General features: G+C 41.0%; 1 protein-coding gene and 1 long non-coding RNA gene across 8 annotated transcripts in view; one reads left to right on the top strand and one right to left on the bottom strand.

The window, feature by feature from the left end:
• The window catches only part of rnf180a (ring finger protein 180a), a 131,180-nt gene that overhangs the window by 102,857 nt on the left and 12,707 nt on the right, over positions 1-15,616 (bottom strand). For all 4 annotated transcript variants that reach the window (XR_011353513.1, XM_069924495.1, XM_069924494.1 and 1 more), the window contains 2 exons: positions 11,988-12,083; positions 776-1,816 (listed from right to left, as the gene is read on the bottom strand). Coding sequence is in view for 3 of the 4 variants with exons in the window: in XM_069924495.1 (XP_069780596.1) it covers positions 776-1,816; positions 11,988-12,083 (1,137 nt within the window). In the remaining variant the exon portion in view is untranslated. The remainder of the gene's footprint in view (positions 1-775; positions 1,817-11,987; positions 12,084-15,616) is intronic.
• Positions 1-15,616, top strand: part of LOC138757340 (uncharacterized) — a 46,461-nt gene that overhangs the window by 18,557 nt on the left and 12,288 nt on the right. Inside the window, exon 3 of one of the 4 annotated variants that reach the window (XR_011353519.1) lies at positions 3,524-3,547. The exons of the other annotated variants lie outside the window; for them this stretch is intronic. This is a non-coding gene — a long non-coding RNA (uncharacterized lncRNA). The remainder of the gene's footprint in view (positions 1-3,523; positions 3,548-15,616) is intronic. 4 annotated transcript variants of the gene reach the window in all.

Below are 15,616 nucleotides of genomic sequence, written 5' to 3'. Positions count from 1 at the left end.
AGCCAAACATTATAGTACCCTGAAATGAGAGGACTATGTATAAAAAGTGCTATAATTTTGACATGGTCAAACCAAAATGTATAAAAATAACCTTGAATAAAATCTGGAATGTGCACTTTAATTATATGTGAATCATTCTATTACAAATTTAAAATTGTGGAGCATGGGCAAATAAAGGAACAAGGAGTCTTTATGGAGGGCACTGTATCCAGATTTTTATATTTCAAGTGTGAAACTCAGGACCTTTACATTTTATTAACCTTTTTCTTAGCCTAACTTACTAACTTCAAATATTTGTACACATATGCACATAAGCCTCTTGTTTCTGCCCCTTTAGATCTTCTTTCAATCTGGATGGTCTCACTTCATACTTATCTGCATTATCTTGAATCAGTCACGTGGATGCACACTTCACCAGTCTACCTATAGTGTTCAAGTCTACATGGTACATTTTAAAGTTTCGTTTAATGAAAAAAATTGTACATGTTATAAAAACAGCCATGATTACCAAAAGAGTAAGAGCAGCCTCAACACTAAACACTGAAGAGCACAATGTTAATTTTCCTCTAGTCTGAAAGCAACTTTTCTTCCATAATGTACTATTTTCACATTCTTACCCTTTCATTCTGATTTAAATGTGGATTATGTTGTAACTGGTATTTTTTTTGTAATGTTAATGCTAGTAGTTCCTCATTTTCAAACTAACATTATATTATTTTACTTTATTTTACTTATTTTACTTCATGTAGGACCACTCAGGCTTGTAAGCACTGACCTGATTTTGTTCCTTCAATTTACTCTGATGCCATCGCTGCCATTTGCGTTGTTTCCTTTTCAAACTCTTGAGTTTATTTCTTTGTCTTTTATTCAAGGGTCTATCACCTACAGTGGAGAATAAGGGAATGCATGGTGTAGAATTGCTTGCATCTGTGAAATGTCCTTCACCCCATTTCTCGACATCACTTCCTTCAGTACTTGAGTCAGGTGGCCAACCTCTAACAATGGAGGAAACATGAGCAGCATTTCTCCTACAGTGACTTGGCACAGATGGGCCAGGATCAACATCATCACATTCTTCTTCAACAGGATGATGATGGAGCAATTGAGGGCTCAACAAAAAATCAGACTCTTTCATGAACTGACCAGGAAAGAGAGACCCATTCAATTCTTCACGTGCAGGTGGCTGCAGATTACTATCTTCTTCCAGTTGGATTTGCCGCATAGGACTGGCCGTCTCATTAGGGTGATTAATTACTCCACAAGAGGAAGATTGTGGACCCAATCCATGAATGCCAGCAAAACTAACAGATGCATCCTTTGAGTCTATGCTACTGAAATCCAGACTGAGAGTTTTTCTGTGGAAACCTTTCACCGGACATCTGTCTCTCACTAGCTGTGAAGCAGAAGATGGTTGTGGACAAGCTGCTTTGACGTTAAATTCTTTGCTGTCAACTTCTACAATTCCTCTGCTGTGTGATCTTGCCTCCAGGCAAAGTGCATCAGTCATTTGCTCATGATCCATCTTTCTCGAATGGTGTAAAGAATCTTTCTGCCTATTGCGGAACAAGCTGTTTTCTGTCCCATATTCCATCTTCACAGTTTCTAACATGTGCGTATATTGTAGCTTCTGCAAAGATTTCACCTCTGAAGGTTCACTGATTCTCAATATACGTGGCGGCTCATAGTCAGTTCGACTCTTACAGATATGTACAGTCACTGTTTGTCCACAAGGGCATTTTGCAGGGCAGACAAAGTTAAAATCCCCGAGACGGGCCCCACAGTACTGGCAGTTCAGCTTCCCAATTGTCCACCATGACTATGAAAAAGAAAATAGACAACAATCTGGTCATTGTAATAAAAGAGAGGGAAAATGACCACATCAACTATTTCACACAATTCAAGAGGTCAGCTTTTCTTTTCTGTGTGTCATGTGGAATCAAGTATTGCACAGAAAAGCCCATGCAACAGAGTGACAAGACACCTGATCTGGCATATTGTGTACATCAGAGTAGCAGACTTTAGAAAATAAATGTTATTCAGTAATGCTGAAAATTCCACACTATTTCATGCCAAATGTAAAAAGTAGAATCTACAAAAAGATCTCAAAACCACAACCTAGAAGTACCGAAAGTAATTTGTCTTCCAACTGAAAATACAAACCAATTAAAATGCTGAATTGATGCATTATTTCAGAATACACAAAAAACTGTTGAACTGTAAATTATTGTTAATTGGTCAAAGCAAACAATTTATGTTCCATTTATTTAATGACTGGGAAAAAGTGCATATTTGTTAAAATGGAGCCAATTACATCTTGATCATAGTGAATATGTAGCTTATTTTCATGCATTCTGATTTGGACCTTGCTCCAACTTAAATAGCCATTGTGCTGTACAGTTTTGTTTTCCTAAAATGCACATTGCGAGTAAAGATTTGCCCAGAAAAGATAATTTTTAGATTGAATAATCCTCTGCAAATCATGAGTCATTACACCATTTAATTGAAAGTGGGTACAAGTTCTTGTTATTGATAATGCAAGAAACTTGAAAACACCACAATCACTAATACTGTATTTTGATTACAAAAGCAAATTCAGTCAATTCTCATTAGAAAGATGCTGGCTATGAGTCGAGGCAAGAAAATAAACACAAAACCAGAGAAAATCTAGTGTATGCACCATAATTAATGTTTTTCAATCTTTAAAAGACATGAGGAAAATGCATTGGGCTCTACAACCAGAAGGCTTAGTCTCAGTCATTTAATTCTAAAATTAGAAGCAATTGCCTTATTCAGACAGTTGTGAATCTTTGAATATCTGTATCCATGATTGCTGTGGTTGTTAAGTACCTCAAGGCTATGAATGATAGATTTTTGAATTAAGGCTTGATCTCAGTCATGGGTATCAGGAGAAGGAGAATGCCAACAGCTCAGTACAGGGTTTAAATGGCCTGTTTAAAAAAAAAACAACAGGAGTTTTGTTTTTAAATCCTGCAACCACAGAGGTTTCTGCCCAATGAAGCACCTGTTTCATGAAGGGCTGCAGACTCCAGGAGAGAAGTGAACCAGTGCTGGGCACCAGAAACAGGGTGAAGGAGAAGCAGGGGAGATGATCCTACAGGCAAGGTCACAACAGTAGCAGAACAGCGAAGGGATTAGCAGTTGGTGGAAGATGATTTGTAGTCGAACAACTCACATAGGCCACGGGCTGTTGGCAGCTTGCAGTTGAAGGACCCACACAAGCTGCAGGAGATTAGCTTTTGAGAAGCAGGTATTGGAATTGAGATTTGAAAGGGTACTAAGGCAAGTTGGAGTCTCGTAGGGCCTCAGCTTCCTGATCGTATGGGAGGTTTGGACCTGGAACTCAGTTTCCAATGGTTTGTACAGGAAACTGTTCAGCTACAGAACTGCTGGAGGCGAATCCACAGACACTCAGTGTCTCTGAAGGGACTTCATTTTGCTTCTCATTCTCTTATTGTTAGAGGCACTGGGCAATGTTTGTGGTAACTCTTTATTTTCTGTTCAGCAGACGGACGTTGAAGTACATCAGGTACCGGATACATTACATTTTTTATGTATTATTATTTGACAAATAAAGGAACCTTGAACTTAAGGTGCATACTGTAGTTGAAGGTTGGCCACCTTCTCATTAAATGAAGTGTGCTCAAAATCCACGTGGTTCACTAGGACTCTATTAATGTTTTTCACAATAATTCCCCCCCCCCCTCAGCAGAAGAGAATTAAGGGAAGATATCTGTGCTAAGACCACAGTAATCCCAACCCAGTCAATTATCTAAAGAGGGCAAATTTCTGTTAGGAATTTCATCAGAGAAGTGGAGTCCTCTGATCCAGAAAAAGCATAATTCAATACCAGAGGACGAGGATCATATCAAGAAAGATAAGGTTTAGTAAAAAATGCCTCAGAAACTTACTTTTAAAAATTCAGGTTTACGAGTGCCATATGAATTGGTTGATATAATAAATGAATCTGGTGAAGCCTCTTATTGAACCTTCTTTTTACAACATGGTGCTTCACAGCAATCAAAACTATTTGCCTCATTTCAGTAATAACAGGTAGAAGAAAAATTAATCAATTCCTTTGAGTAATTTCCTCTTGCCTGCTGTATTAGAACATAGAACATGACAACGCAGTACAGGCCCTTCGGCCCTCAATGTTGTGCTGACCCTTATATTCCTTTTAAAAAAGTACTAAACCCTCCCTATCCCATATCCCTCCATTCTTTCATCTATGTATCTAAGTATCTCTTAAATGCCCCTAATGTTTCATCCTCAACCATCATCCCGGCAAGGCATTCCAGGCACCTACAACTCTGTAAAAAATCTTATCCCCGATGTCTCCCCTCCCTCAACTTTGTACATGTGTCCTCTGGTGTTTGCTGTTACTGCCTTGGAAACAGGTGCTGGCCATCCACCCTATCTATGCCTCTCATAATCTTGTAGACCTCTATCAAGTCTCCACTAATCTTTCTACACTCCAAAGAGAAAAGTTCCAACTCTGCTAACTTTTCCTCATAAGACTTGTTTTCCAATCCAGGCAACATCCTGTTAAATCTCCTCTGCACCCTTTCCATAGCTTCCACATCCTTCCTATAAGAGGTGGCCAGAACTGAACACAATACTCTAAATGTGGTCTTACCAGAGATCGGTAAAGTTGCAACATGACCTCTCTACTTTTGAACTCAATCCCCCTATTAATGAACCCCAGCATCCAATAGGCCTTCTTAACTACTCTATCAGCCTGGGCAATGACCTTGAGGGATGTATGGATTTGAACCCCAAGTACCCTCTGTTCCTCCAAACTGTTTAAGTATCCTACCATTAACTCAGCCTTCTGGTTTGTCCTTCTCAAATGCATCACCTCACATTTATCTGGATTGAAATCCATCTGCTACTTTTCTGCCTAACTCTGCATTCCGTCTATATCCTCTTGTAACCTTCGACATCCTCACAGACCCATCCTTCCGACTCTTCATCTAGGTAATTTATTAAAAAAAATCAAAGAACAGGGGTCCCAGAACAGATCCTTGTGGAACTCCACTAGACACCAACCTCTAGGCAGAATACTTTCCTTCCACTATTACTCTCTGCTTTCTTCCTACAAGCTATTTTTATCCACAAAGCCAAGGTTCCATTAATCCCATCCCTCATGGCTTTCTGGATGAGTCTCTCATGGGGGACTTTGTCAAATGCCTTGTTAAAATCCACATGGAGCACATTTACCACCCTACCCTCATCAATTTCTTTTGTCACTTACTCAAAAAAAAACTCAGGCTCATGAGGCATGACCTTCCCTTCACAAAGCCATGCTGACTATCCTTGAGTAGACTGTACTTCTCCAACTGCTCAAAGATCCTTTCCTTAAGAATCCTCTCCAATAGTTTGGACACCACTGACATAAGACTCACCAGTATATAATTCCCAGGATTCTCCCTATTATTATCAATTTTTTTAAAAAAGGAGAATACATTTGTCAATCACCCATCCTCTAGCACATCCCTTGTAGCCAAAGAGGATTCAAAAATCATAGCTACTACCCCAGCTATCTCTTCTCTCATTTTCCACAGCAACCTGGGGTATTCATGTGGTACGATACAGCAGTAAAAAAGAAACTGATAACAAACCAGGGTTCAGGAAGAGAAATGTACATTTTAATAGAAATGAGTAGAATACAGTGAGTGTCTTAACTTTGTAATTCTTTGCAAGAAGTATAATGTGTTATTTTCATTATCCAATGGATTCAGAGTGAAATGGATATTTTAATTTATCCATATGGGGACACTTAACTGAAATCGATTAATCTGCCCACAATTGATGTGGTACCTTTTTAGTTGGTGTAGGGCAAAGAGTTTGTGGGTTTTTTGTGGGCCAGAATGGGAGCCCAATTTTCATTCAGAATCAAACTAAGCAATTCCACCCTGGTCTTGGAATAAGGAATGAATTAACACAATGTTTGGCAGGAGTTCAAATGAACTTGGCAATTTAAAAGTTCAAATATGCTACAATTCAACTCTTTTCTACCCATCCAAAGTCATGGAATATTTATTTTTTGGACAAATATCAAATAAAAATTATTGCCTCGTTCAACAAAAAAAAGATAGGCAACTCTGATCATTAGACTATTTTCCAGAAGCAGTTCGAGCACCAGAAAAGATGAGAAAATCATTGATGATGGAAAAAAAATTAGATACAAGGTCCAGTTTGTCATTATTGAGCCCACACATTTCACAAAACTATCTTTATGATCTAATCTTCAAAGCAGTACTTTGAAATGTGTGTTCACACGTGTGGATTTGGGTATTACATTTAGAAACTCACAAATATCTACTACAGAGCAACAGCAGAATCTCAACTGGCCTGCATGGCACAAGTTAGGTCAGGAATCTATCTTCCAGGTAATGAATTTAAGAGGAGGAAAAGTCTCAGTCATAAACAAAAGGCCAAGTATTTCGCGTATCATGAAGATTAAAACAATGCTAATTACGTGCTGGAGGAAATCAACTGGTCACATAGCATCCATAGGGAAGGGTAACCAATATTTTGGGCTTGAGCCATTCATCAAGCTCAGGGGAAAGAGCAGGTAGGTGCCTGAATAAAAAGGTGGAGGGAGGAGCTCATGTGGATATAGGTGGGAGGGTAGAATAGAAAAAAGCTGAGGTGATGTGTGGTGCTTTCTGAATGAAGAGAGAAAGGATGGGGAGCTGAAGGAAAGGAGGCAGGGGGGATAGGGAAAGAGAGACTCAGGAGAGGCGTTTAACAGAAACTGGAGAAATTAATTTTAGTGGCATCTGGTTAGAGAGTACCCAGACAGAATATTAGGTGTTGTTCCCTCAATATGCGGGTAGCCTTGGTAGATAATCAAGTGTTCATTGTCAATGAATTTATGGCAAAGTAAAATACTAACCTATAGCTAAAGATCATGAAACCTTCTCAAATAAGGAAACATACAACTATGATGCTTGAATTATTATATTAATGATGTCCTTAACATTACACATTAAAACTTTGGTAGCTAAGAAAAATAATTGTTGCAGAAATAAGTACTCAAAGTAGAGAGTTAGTGAAGGAACTTATACTGTTAAAAGTTAGAATTGAAGTATAGGTCAGGAGTCTTTCTCTAGTTATTAAAATAAGCACAACAAAAAAAGACAAATGTAAAAATAGCAAAATTAATAGCTATGACTTAAATTAAAATATGCATTTTTAAAATCTTTATCCTGGTCCATTTTTATTGCTAAACATTGCAAATGCTTTTTAAAAATTTGAACACTGAGAACACATTGAACCGACAATATTTTAATCTGCTGTTCTTCTTTAGTACTGAATGCTATTTAAGTGCTTCAAACTTATTAATTTTAAAAACTGTCCAAATACCTTTTCCCCTCTAATGAGGATGGTCCTCACTTTCCTTTCCTACAGTGTGCCTCTATACTCAGTGTGATGTTGGAAAAAAGAGAGATCTTTAACTGACGACACTCCTAAAAAGTGAGGTCTGAGATGCTAACAGTCATGCACGTGGTGGCGACCCAAATCAGACTAGATATGCCAGCCAACAGCTCATCAGAGCTCATTTAGAGTACTGTGTACAGTTTTGGGCCCCTTATCTTAGAAAGGATGTGATGTTGTTGGAGAGGGTGCAGAGGAGATTTACTAGGATGATTCCTGGAGTGCAGGAGCTGGTGTATGGGGAGTGTTTGACAGCCCTTGGGTTTTATTCGTTGGAGTATAGGAGAATGAGGGAGATCTCAGAGATGTTTCAAATATTGAAAGGTTTTGACAGAGTGAATGTGGATAAGATGTTTCCCTTGATGGGTGAAACGAGGACAAGAGGTTACTGTGTTAAAATTAGAAGTTATCCAATTAAAACAGAGAGAAGGAAGAACTTCTTTAGTCAGAGGGTCATGGATCTGTGAAACACACTGCCGCACAAAGCAGTGGAGGTCAGATCACTGGGTGTATTTAAACAGGAAATGGACAAGTATCTCATTGGTAAGGGTATCATGGGATATGGGGAAATGCTAGAAATTGGAACCAGGTGTGAGCATAACTCAGCTTAGTCATGGAACAGACTCGATGGGCCTAGTGGCCTGCTTCTGCTCCTTTAACTTGTGATGTTGTGAACTTTTCAGATCAACAATCTTTCATCAGGAATTGTCAACCTGAACGGGCATCTCTGTTTCTCACTTACGCAGAAGCTGCTTAATCTGAGTATTTGAACATTTAGCTGTTTTTCTTTCAAGTTTACAACATCTGTACCGTTTTGAGTTTTGTGTGCCCGATGGAGATGTGGGGGGACTGGTAGTCATGGTGGGGAGCTGGCTGATGGAGGACCTCAGTTTTCTACATGCTGACTTCCAGGCCAAACATTTTGGCAGTTTCCGCAAAACAGGACGTCAAGCGCTGAAGAGCTGGCTCTGAATGGGCAACTAAAGTGGCATCGTCTGCAAAGAGTAGTTCACAGACAAGTTGCTCTTGTGTCTTGGTGTGAGCTTGCAGACGCCTCAGATTGAAGAGACTGCCATCCATGCGGTACCGGATATAAACAGCGTCTTAATTGTTGAGGTCTTTCATGGCTTGTTTCAGCATCAACCAGTTTACCTATCAAAGCTGAACCATTTCATCGGATGCAAGGATCGACAACAAGATAGACAACAGACACGCCAAGGCAAATAGCGCCTTTGGAAAAGTACACAAAAGAGTCTGGAAAAACCAACTGAAAAACCTCACAAAGATTAGCGTATACAGAGCCGTTGTCATACCCACACTCCTGTTCAGCTCCAAATCATGGGTCCTCTACCGGCATCACCTACAGCTCCTAGAACGCTTCCACCAGCGTTGTCTCCACTCCATCCTCAACATTCATTGGAGCAACTTCATCCCTAACATTGAAGTACTCGAGATGGCAGAGGCCGACAGCATCGAATCCACACTGCTGAAGATCCAACTGCGCTGGGTAGGTCACATCTCCAGAATGGAGGACCATCGCCTTCCCAAGATCGTGTTATATGGCGAGCTCTCCACTGGCCACCGTGACAGAGGTGCACCAAAGAAGAGGTACAAGGACTGCCTAAAGAAAGCTCTTGGTGCCTGCCACATTGACCACCGCCAGTGGGCTGATATCGCCTCAAACTGTGCATCTTGGCGCCTCACAGTTCAGCGGGCTGCAACCTCCTTTGAAGACGACCGCAGAGCCCACCGCACTGACAAAAAAAGGAGGAAAATTCCAACACCCAACCAACCAATTTTCCCCTGCAACCGCGTCTGCCTGTCCCGCATTGGACTTATCAGCCACAAACGAGCCTGCAGCTGACGTGGACATTACCCCTCCGTAAATCTTCGTCCACGAAGCCAAGCCAAAGAAAGAAACAACATCTGTAGTAATTACTTCACTGATAAAGTCATAGCATATGGCATGGAAACAGCCCTTCCTTCCTACTTTATGCATACTTACTGTTTCTTATCTGAGCTAGTTCTACTAGCCATCACCCATATCTCTCTAATCCTTTCCTATCCAGTACCTATCCAAATGTCACAACATAATTATACCCTCCATTTGCACCTCCTCTGACTGTTCATTCCATATACCCATCACCCTTTGTGTGAACAATTTGCCTCTCAAGTCCCCTTTAAATCTGTCCTTCCCCCCCACCCCCATCCCATCCCATCTCCCCCCTCACCTTCAAACAATGCCCTCTAGTTTTGGATTCCCTTACTCTGGGGGAAAAAGACAGCGACCATTGGCCTTATCTATGCTTTTATAAATCTCTAGAACAGTAATCCCTATGCCATAGGTGCTCTGTGATTAGTAAGGGATTGCTTAAGGTGGTATGTGAGTGGAAATAAAAGTTTGAAAACCACTGTTTTAACTGTACCTAATTGACTCATTATGTGAATGGTTTGATAACACTAAAGGAAATGGGCCAATGACAATTTTTCTCAAGCAAAATATTTCAGGCCAGTGATTCTCAACCTTTCTCCCCCCCCCCCCCCCCCCCATTCACATACCACTTTAATAAAATCGTTACTAATCACATAGCACCTACAGCATAGGGATTACTTAAGGTTGTATGTGAGTGGCAAGAAAAAGTTTGTAAATCACTGCTCTTAAAGGCCATCCCTCAACCTCCTATGCACCTGCGAAAAACATCCCAGCCTTATAACTCAAACCTTCCAGTCTCTGTAATATCCTCATGAATATTTTTTTTTTTTTTTTTAAAAACACCCTTTGCAATTTAATTACACCCTTCCAATGACTAGGTACCCAGAACAGCACACTTATTCTAAATGTCCCTTACAGGACGTCACAACTCCTGTATTCAATGCCTTGACCTATGAAGGCAAGCGAGCCAAACATTATCTTTGTAGCCGCTTTGTAGTTGGGGCTGGAATGGTTTATCCTTGATGCCCATTGATTTCTATTTTACCAGGGTGCCCTGATGCCTCATTTTGTCAAGTGTTGCCTTTATTTCTTGCAAAATCATTTTTACCTCACCTTTGAAATTCAGCTCATTAGTACATGTTTGACGAAGGCTGTAACAATGTTAGATACTGAATCACTCTGGGTGCACTTGAATTGAGTACTGATGCACAAGTTGTGAGTAAGTGTCGCTGGGGAGCACTTTTAACAATACCCATCATCACATTGTTGACTATTAAGAAGAGATAGTTGGTAATTCAGTGGGCATGATGTAGCTTGGCAATTTTCCACATGGTCAACTAGACATGACTTTATTGGAAAATATGGTTAGAGGCACATTTAGTTCAGAAGTCATCAATAATATAGTTGGATGCTTTCTGGATTCACATCCAATGTCCCTGGTCCAGAACCTTGACAGTTATGATTCTTCAAATACTCTTCCAAGTACCTTTCAAATGTAACACACTTTCACTGCTCTTTGGTTGAAGATAAACTTCCTCAAATCTCCTCTAACCTTTCCACTGGCTAAAAATTTAAGGTTCCCTAGTTATCTACCACTATCAAGGGAAATAAATCTCATGACATTCTTCTTTTAAATCAAGTCTTTAAGTTCATGCACACCATGCCCTTACCCAGAGGAAAATAAAAGCCAGCCCAATTTATACACTTCTTCTTTTAATATATCCTGAAATATATTATAATAAGGACTGGCAATTTATCCACTCCAAAAATGCTTTATCCCTTAAGGATTACTCATTCTCCAAGTTTATTTTAACAATTTAATTTTCTTTTTTAAAATAAAATGAATATCATCATCCTCTTTCTGAAGACAGGTGAAAAGCATTCATTTAAAATTGTAGAATGCTCCTCGGGCCACACATTACCTCTTGTTTTGCTTCCAAATCGAGCCTTTTTCCTCTGTTAACTTTCTTTTTAATAACTGCCATTGTTCATACAGTCAATTTGCCTTCATATTTTCTTTTTTAATTTCTCCACTTTCAATACTCCTCCATGTTTTTCACATTTGTATTGACTATTACCATCTTTTACCTTAACATAACCTCAACATCCTTGATATCTTGATTTGGGCCACCCTCTTTTTCAATGACCTACTTGGTCTGACCAAGTTCTCCATAAATGCCTCTCATTGCTCTTTCCAATCCACATTTGCCATATAAAATTATATAACGATAAAAAAAATTGGCTTCATTCATTCTGATTAAACTCCAAAAAACTCTAAAATCTAAATATTTACCTCACAGTTTATTTAGTATTCGAGTTAACAGTGTAATTCAACCCGAGTATAGAAACTGACAGGGTAACATCGCTGTTTATGAAACAATACTGTAAAAACATAAAAGCAGCATCTTTCAGTTGGAATACTTACTGTATTTAATTACTTGTTAGTTCAATCTTTTAAAGTGTACTGCATCTTTAAATTTAACTTTTTTTTAAAGAAACAACCCACTTCTGATGACAGCAACCACTTTTCCAAATGGTAACTATTCTAATATATTTTTCCAGCACTCTCCATTTTTATTTCAGATTTATTTACCTTTTCTATTTCTTTTCTTATCCAAACTGGAATAGCATCCAAGTTCACATGCCAAACTGTACAGTCAATTTGCCCAGCTGATTCCTCAGGAGCATTCTAAAATAAAGAACAATTAGATCTATAACAGTAAAGATACTTCACAACAAAGGAGAAAAATTTGTAAAACATTATTGCTATTACATATGCCATATCATTAAGCCGATTTAAATTGAACATTGAATATAGAACTGTACAACACTAGATGTCCTATGATAACTGCCCAAATTAAACATACTCAGCTGTTTGCAGGTGATCTGTATACTTTTATTTCTTTCATATTCTTGTGTTTACTGAAAAGCCTCTTAAATGATCTACTAACACTACATCTGGCAGCCAATTCCATTCACCTACCACTCTTGTATTAAAAAAAACCTGGCCCGCATATCTCCTGTAAACTTCCATCCACCACCCAAACTCCATTTTAAACATATGTCCTCTTATATTTTATCCTGGGAAAAAGATTCTGATTGTATACCCTATCTTTTATTCTCATAATTTTATAAACTTCTATTAGGTCTCCCCTCAGCTTCCAAACCTCCAGAGAAAGTAACTCACATTTGTCCAACCTTTCTCCAATCGAGGTAACATACAAGTAAATCTCTTCTGTACGTTTCCCAATGCCTCAACATCCTTCCTGTTATGGTGTGACCAGAAGCCCAGTCTAACTTCTATCTTTGGCTTGGCTTCGCGGACGAAGATTTATGGAGGGGGTAAATGTCCACATCAGCTGCAGGCTCGTTTGGGGCTGACAAGTCCGATGAGGGACAGGCAGACACGGTTGCAGCGGAAAATTGGTTGGTTGGGGTTGGGTGTTGGGTTTTTCCTCCTTAGCCTTTTGTCAGTGAGGTGGGCTCTGCGGTCGTCTTCAAAGGAGGTTGCTGCCCGCCAAACTGTGAGGCGCCAAGATGCACGGTTTGAGGCAATATCAGCCCACTGGCGGTGGTCAATGAGGCAGGCACCAAGAGATTTCTTTAGGCAGTCCTTGTACCTTTTCTTTGGTGCACCTCTGTCACGGTGGCCAGTGGAGAGCTCGCCATATAACACGATCTTGGGAAGGCGACGGTCCTCCATTCTGGAGACGTGACCCACCCAGCGCAGCTGGATCTTCAGCAGCGTGGACTCGATGCTGTCGACCTCTGCCATTTCGAGTACTTCGACGTTAGGGATGAAAGCGCTCCAATGAATGTTGAGGATGGAGCGGAGACAACGCTGGTGGAAGCGGTCTAGGAGCCGTAGGTGATGCCGGTAGAGGACCCATGATTCGGAGCCGAACAGGAGTGTGGGTATGACAACGGCTCTGTATACGCTTATCTTTGTGAGGTTTTTCAGTTGGTTGTTTCTCCAGACTCTTTTGTGTAGTCTTCCAAAGGAGCTATTTGCCTTGGCGAGTCTGTTGTCTATCTCATTGTCGATCCTAGCATCTGATGAAATGGTGCAGCCGAGATAGGTAAACTGGATGACCGTTTTGAGTTTTTTGTGCCCGATGGAGATGTGGGGGGGCTGGTAGTCATGGTGGGGAGCTGGCTGATGGAGGACCTCAGTTTTCTTCAGGCTGACTTCCAGGCCAAATATTTTGGCAGTTTCCGCAAAACAGGACGTCAAGCGCTGAAGAGCTGGCTCTGAATGGGCAACTAAAGCGGCATCGTCTGCAAAGAGTAGTTCACGGACAAGTTTCTCTTGTGTCTTGGTGTGAGCTTGCAGGCGCCTCAGATTGAAGAGACTGCCATCCGTGCGGTACCGGATGTAAACAGCGTCTTCATTGTTGAGGTCTTTCATGGCTTGGTTCAGCATCATGCTGAAGAAGATTGAAGAGGGTTGGTGTGAGAACACAGCCTTGCTTCACGCCATTGTTAATGGAGAAGGGTTCAGAGAGCTCATTGCTGTATCTGACCCGACCTTGTTGGTTTTCGTGCAGTTGGATAATCATGTTGAGGAACTTTGGGGGGCATCCGATGCGCTCTAGTATTTGCCAAAGCCCTTTCCTGCTCACGGTGTCGAAGGCTTTGGTGAGGTCAACAAAGGTGATGTAGAGTCCTTTGTTTTGTTCTCTGCACTTTTCTGAGGGCAAAGACCATGTCAGTAGTTCCTCTGTTTGCGCGAAAGCCGCACTGTGATTCTGGGAGAATATTCTCGGCGACACTAGGTATTATTCTATTTAGGAGAATCCTAGCGAAGATTTTGCCTACAATGGAGAGCATTACACTAAATGACCTGCCAAATGACCTTACAGCAGGCAAAAGTTAAAGTATATCATGTTACATTTTTAATGTATTATTACATAACAATCACGGACAAGTTGCTCCTGTGTCTTGGTGTGAGCTTGCAGGCGCCTCAAATTGAAGAGACCGTGCGGTACCGGATGTAAAATTGCGCTTGACGTCCTGTTTTGCGGAAACTGCCAAAATGTTTGGCCTGGAAGTCAGCCTGAAGAAAACTGAAGTCCTCCATCAGCCCCCCCACATCTCCATCGGGCACACAAAACTCAAATCAGTCAACCAGTTTACCTATCTCGGCTGCACCATTTCATCGGATGCAAGGATCGACAACGAGATAGACAACAGACTCGCCAAGGCAAATAGCGCCTTTGGAAGACTACACAAAAGAGTCTGGAAAAACAACCAACTGAAAAACCTCACAAAGATTAGCGTATACAGAGCCGTTGTCATACCCACACTCCTTTTCAGCTCCGAATCATGGGTCCTTTACCGGCATCACCTACGGCTCCTAGAACGCTTCCACCAGCGTTGTCTCCACTCCATCCTCAACAATCATTGGAGCGACTTCATCTCCAACATCGAAGTACTCGAGATGGCAGAGACTGACAGCATCGAATCCACGCTGCTGAAGATCAAACTGCGCTGGGTAGGTCACGTCTCCAGAATGGAGGACCATCGCCTTCCCAAGATCGTGTTATATGGCGAGCTCTCCACTGGCCACTGAGACAGAGGTGCACCAAAGAAGAGGTACAAGGACTGCCTAAAGAAATCTCTTGGTGTCTGCCACATTGACCATAGCCAGTGGGCTGATATCGCCTCAAACCGTGCATCTTGGTGCCTCACAGTTCGGCGGGCAGCAACCTCCTTTGAAGAAGACCGCAGAGCCCACCTCACTGTCAAAAGGCAAAGGAGGAAAAACCCAACACCCAACCCCAACCATCCAATTTTCCCTTGTAACCGCTGCAACCGTGTCTGCCTGTCCCGCATCGGACTTGTCAGCCACAAACGAGCCTGCAGCTGACATGGACATTACCCCTCCTTAAATCTTCATCCGTGAAGCCAAGCCAAAGAAAAAAAAGAAAACATAACAATAAAAGGAACCTTGAACCTTTACCACCCAATCTACTTACAAGGCCATTAAGCTATGGTCCTTAAACCCCATATTTTTCTCTATACCAATGCTTTTAAAAGTCCTACAATTACCTATACTCATTCCCTTAATATTACATAGGTTAGCACCACACTAGTACAGTGCCAGTGACCCAGGTTAGAATCCAGTGCTCAGTAAGGAGTTTGTACATTCTCACAGTGTCTGCATGGGTTAACTCAGGGTGCTCTGGTTTCCACCCACCCTTTTAAACATACGGGGGTTGT

Source organism: Narcine bancroftii, chromosome 3 (genome assembly GCF_036971445.1).
Source record: "Narcine bancroftii isolate sNarBan1 chromosome 3, sNarBan1.hap1, whole genome shotgun sequence".
NCBI classification, from domain to species: Eukaryota; Metazoa; Chordata; class Chondrichthyes; order Torpediniformes; family Narcinidae; genus Narcine; species Narcine bancroftii.
This window is presented reverse-complemented; position numbering and strand designations above follow the sequence as displayed.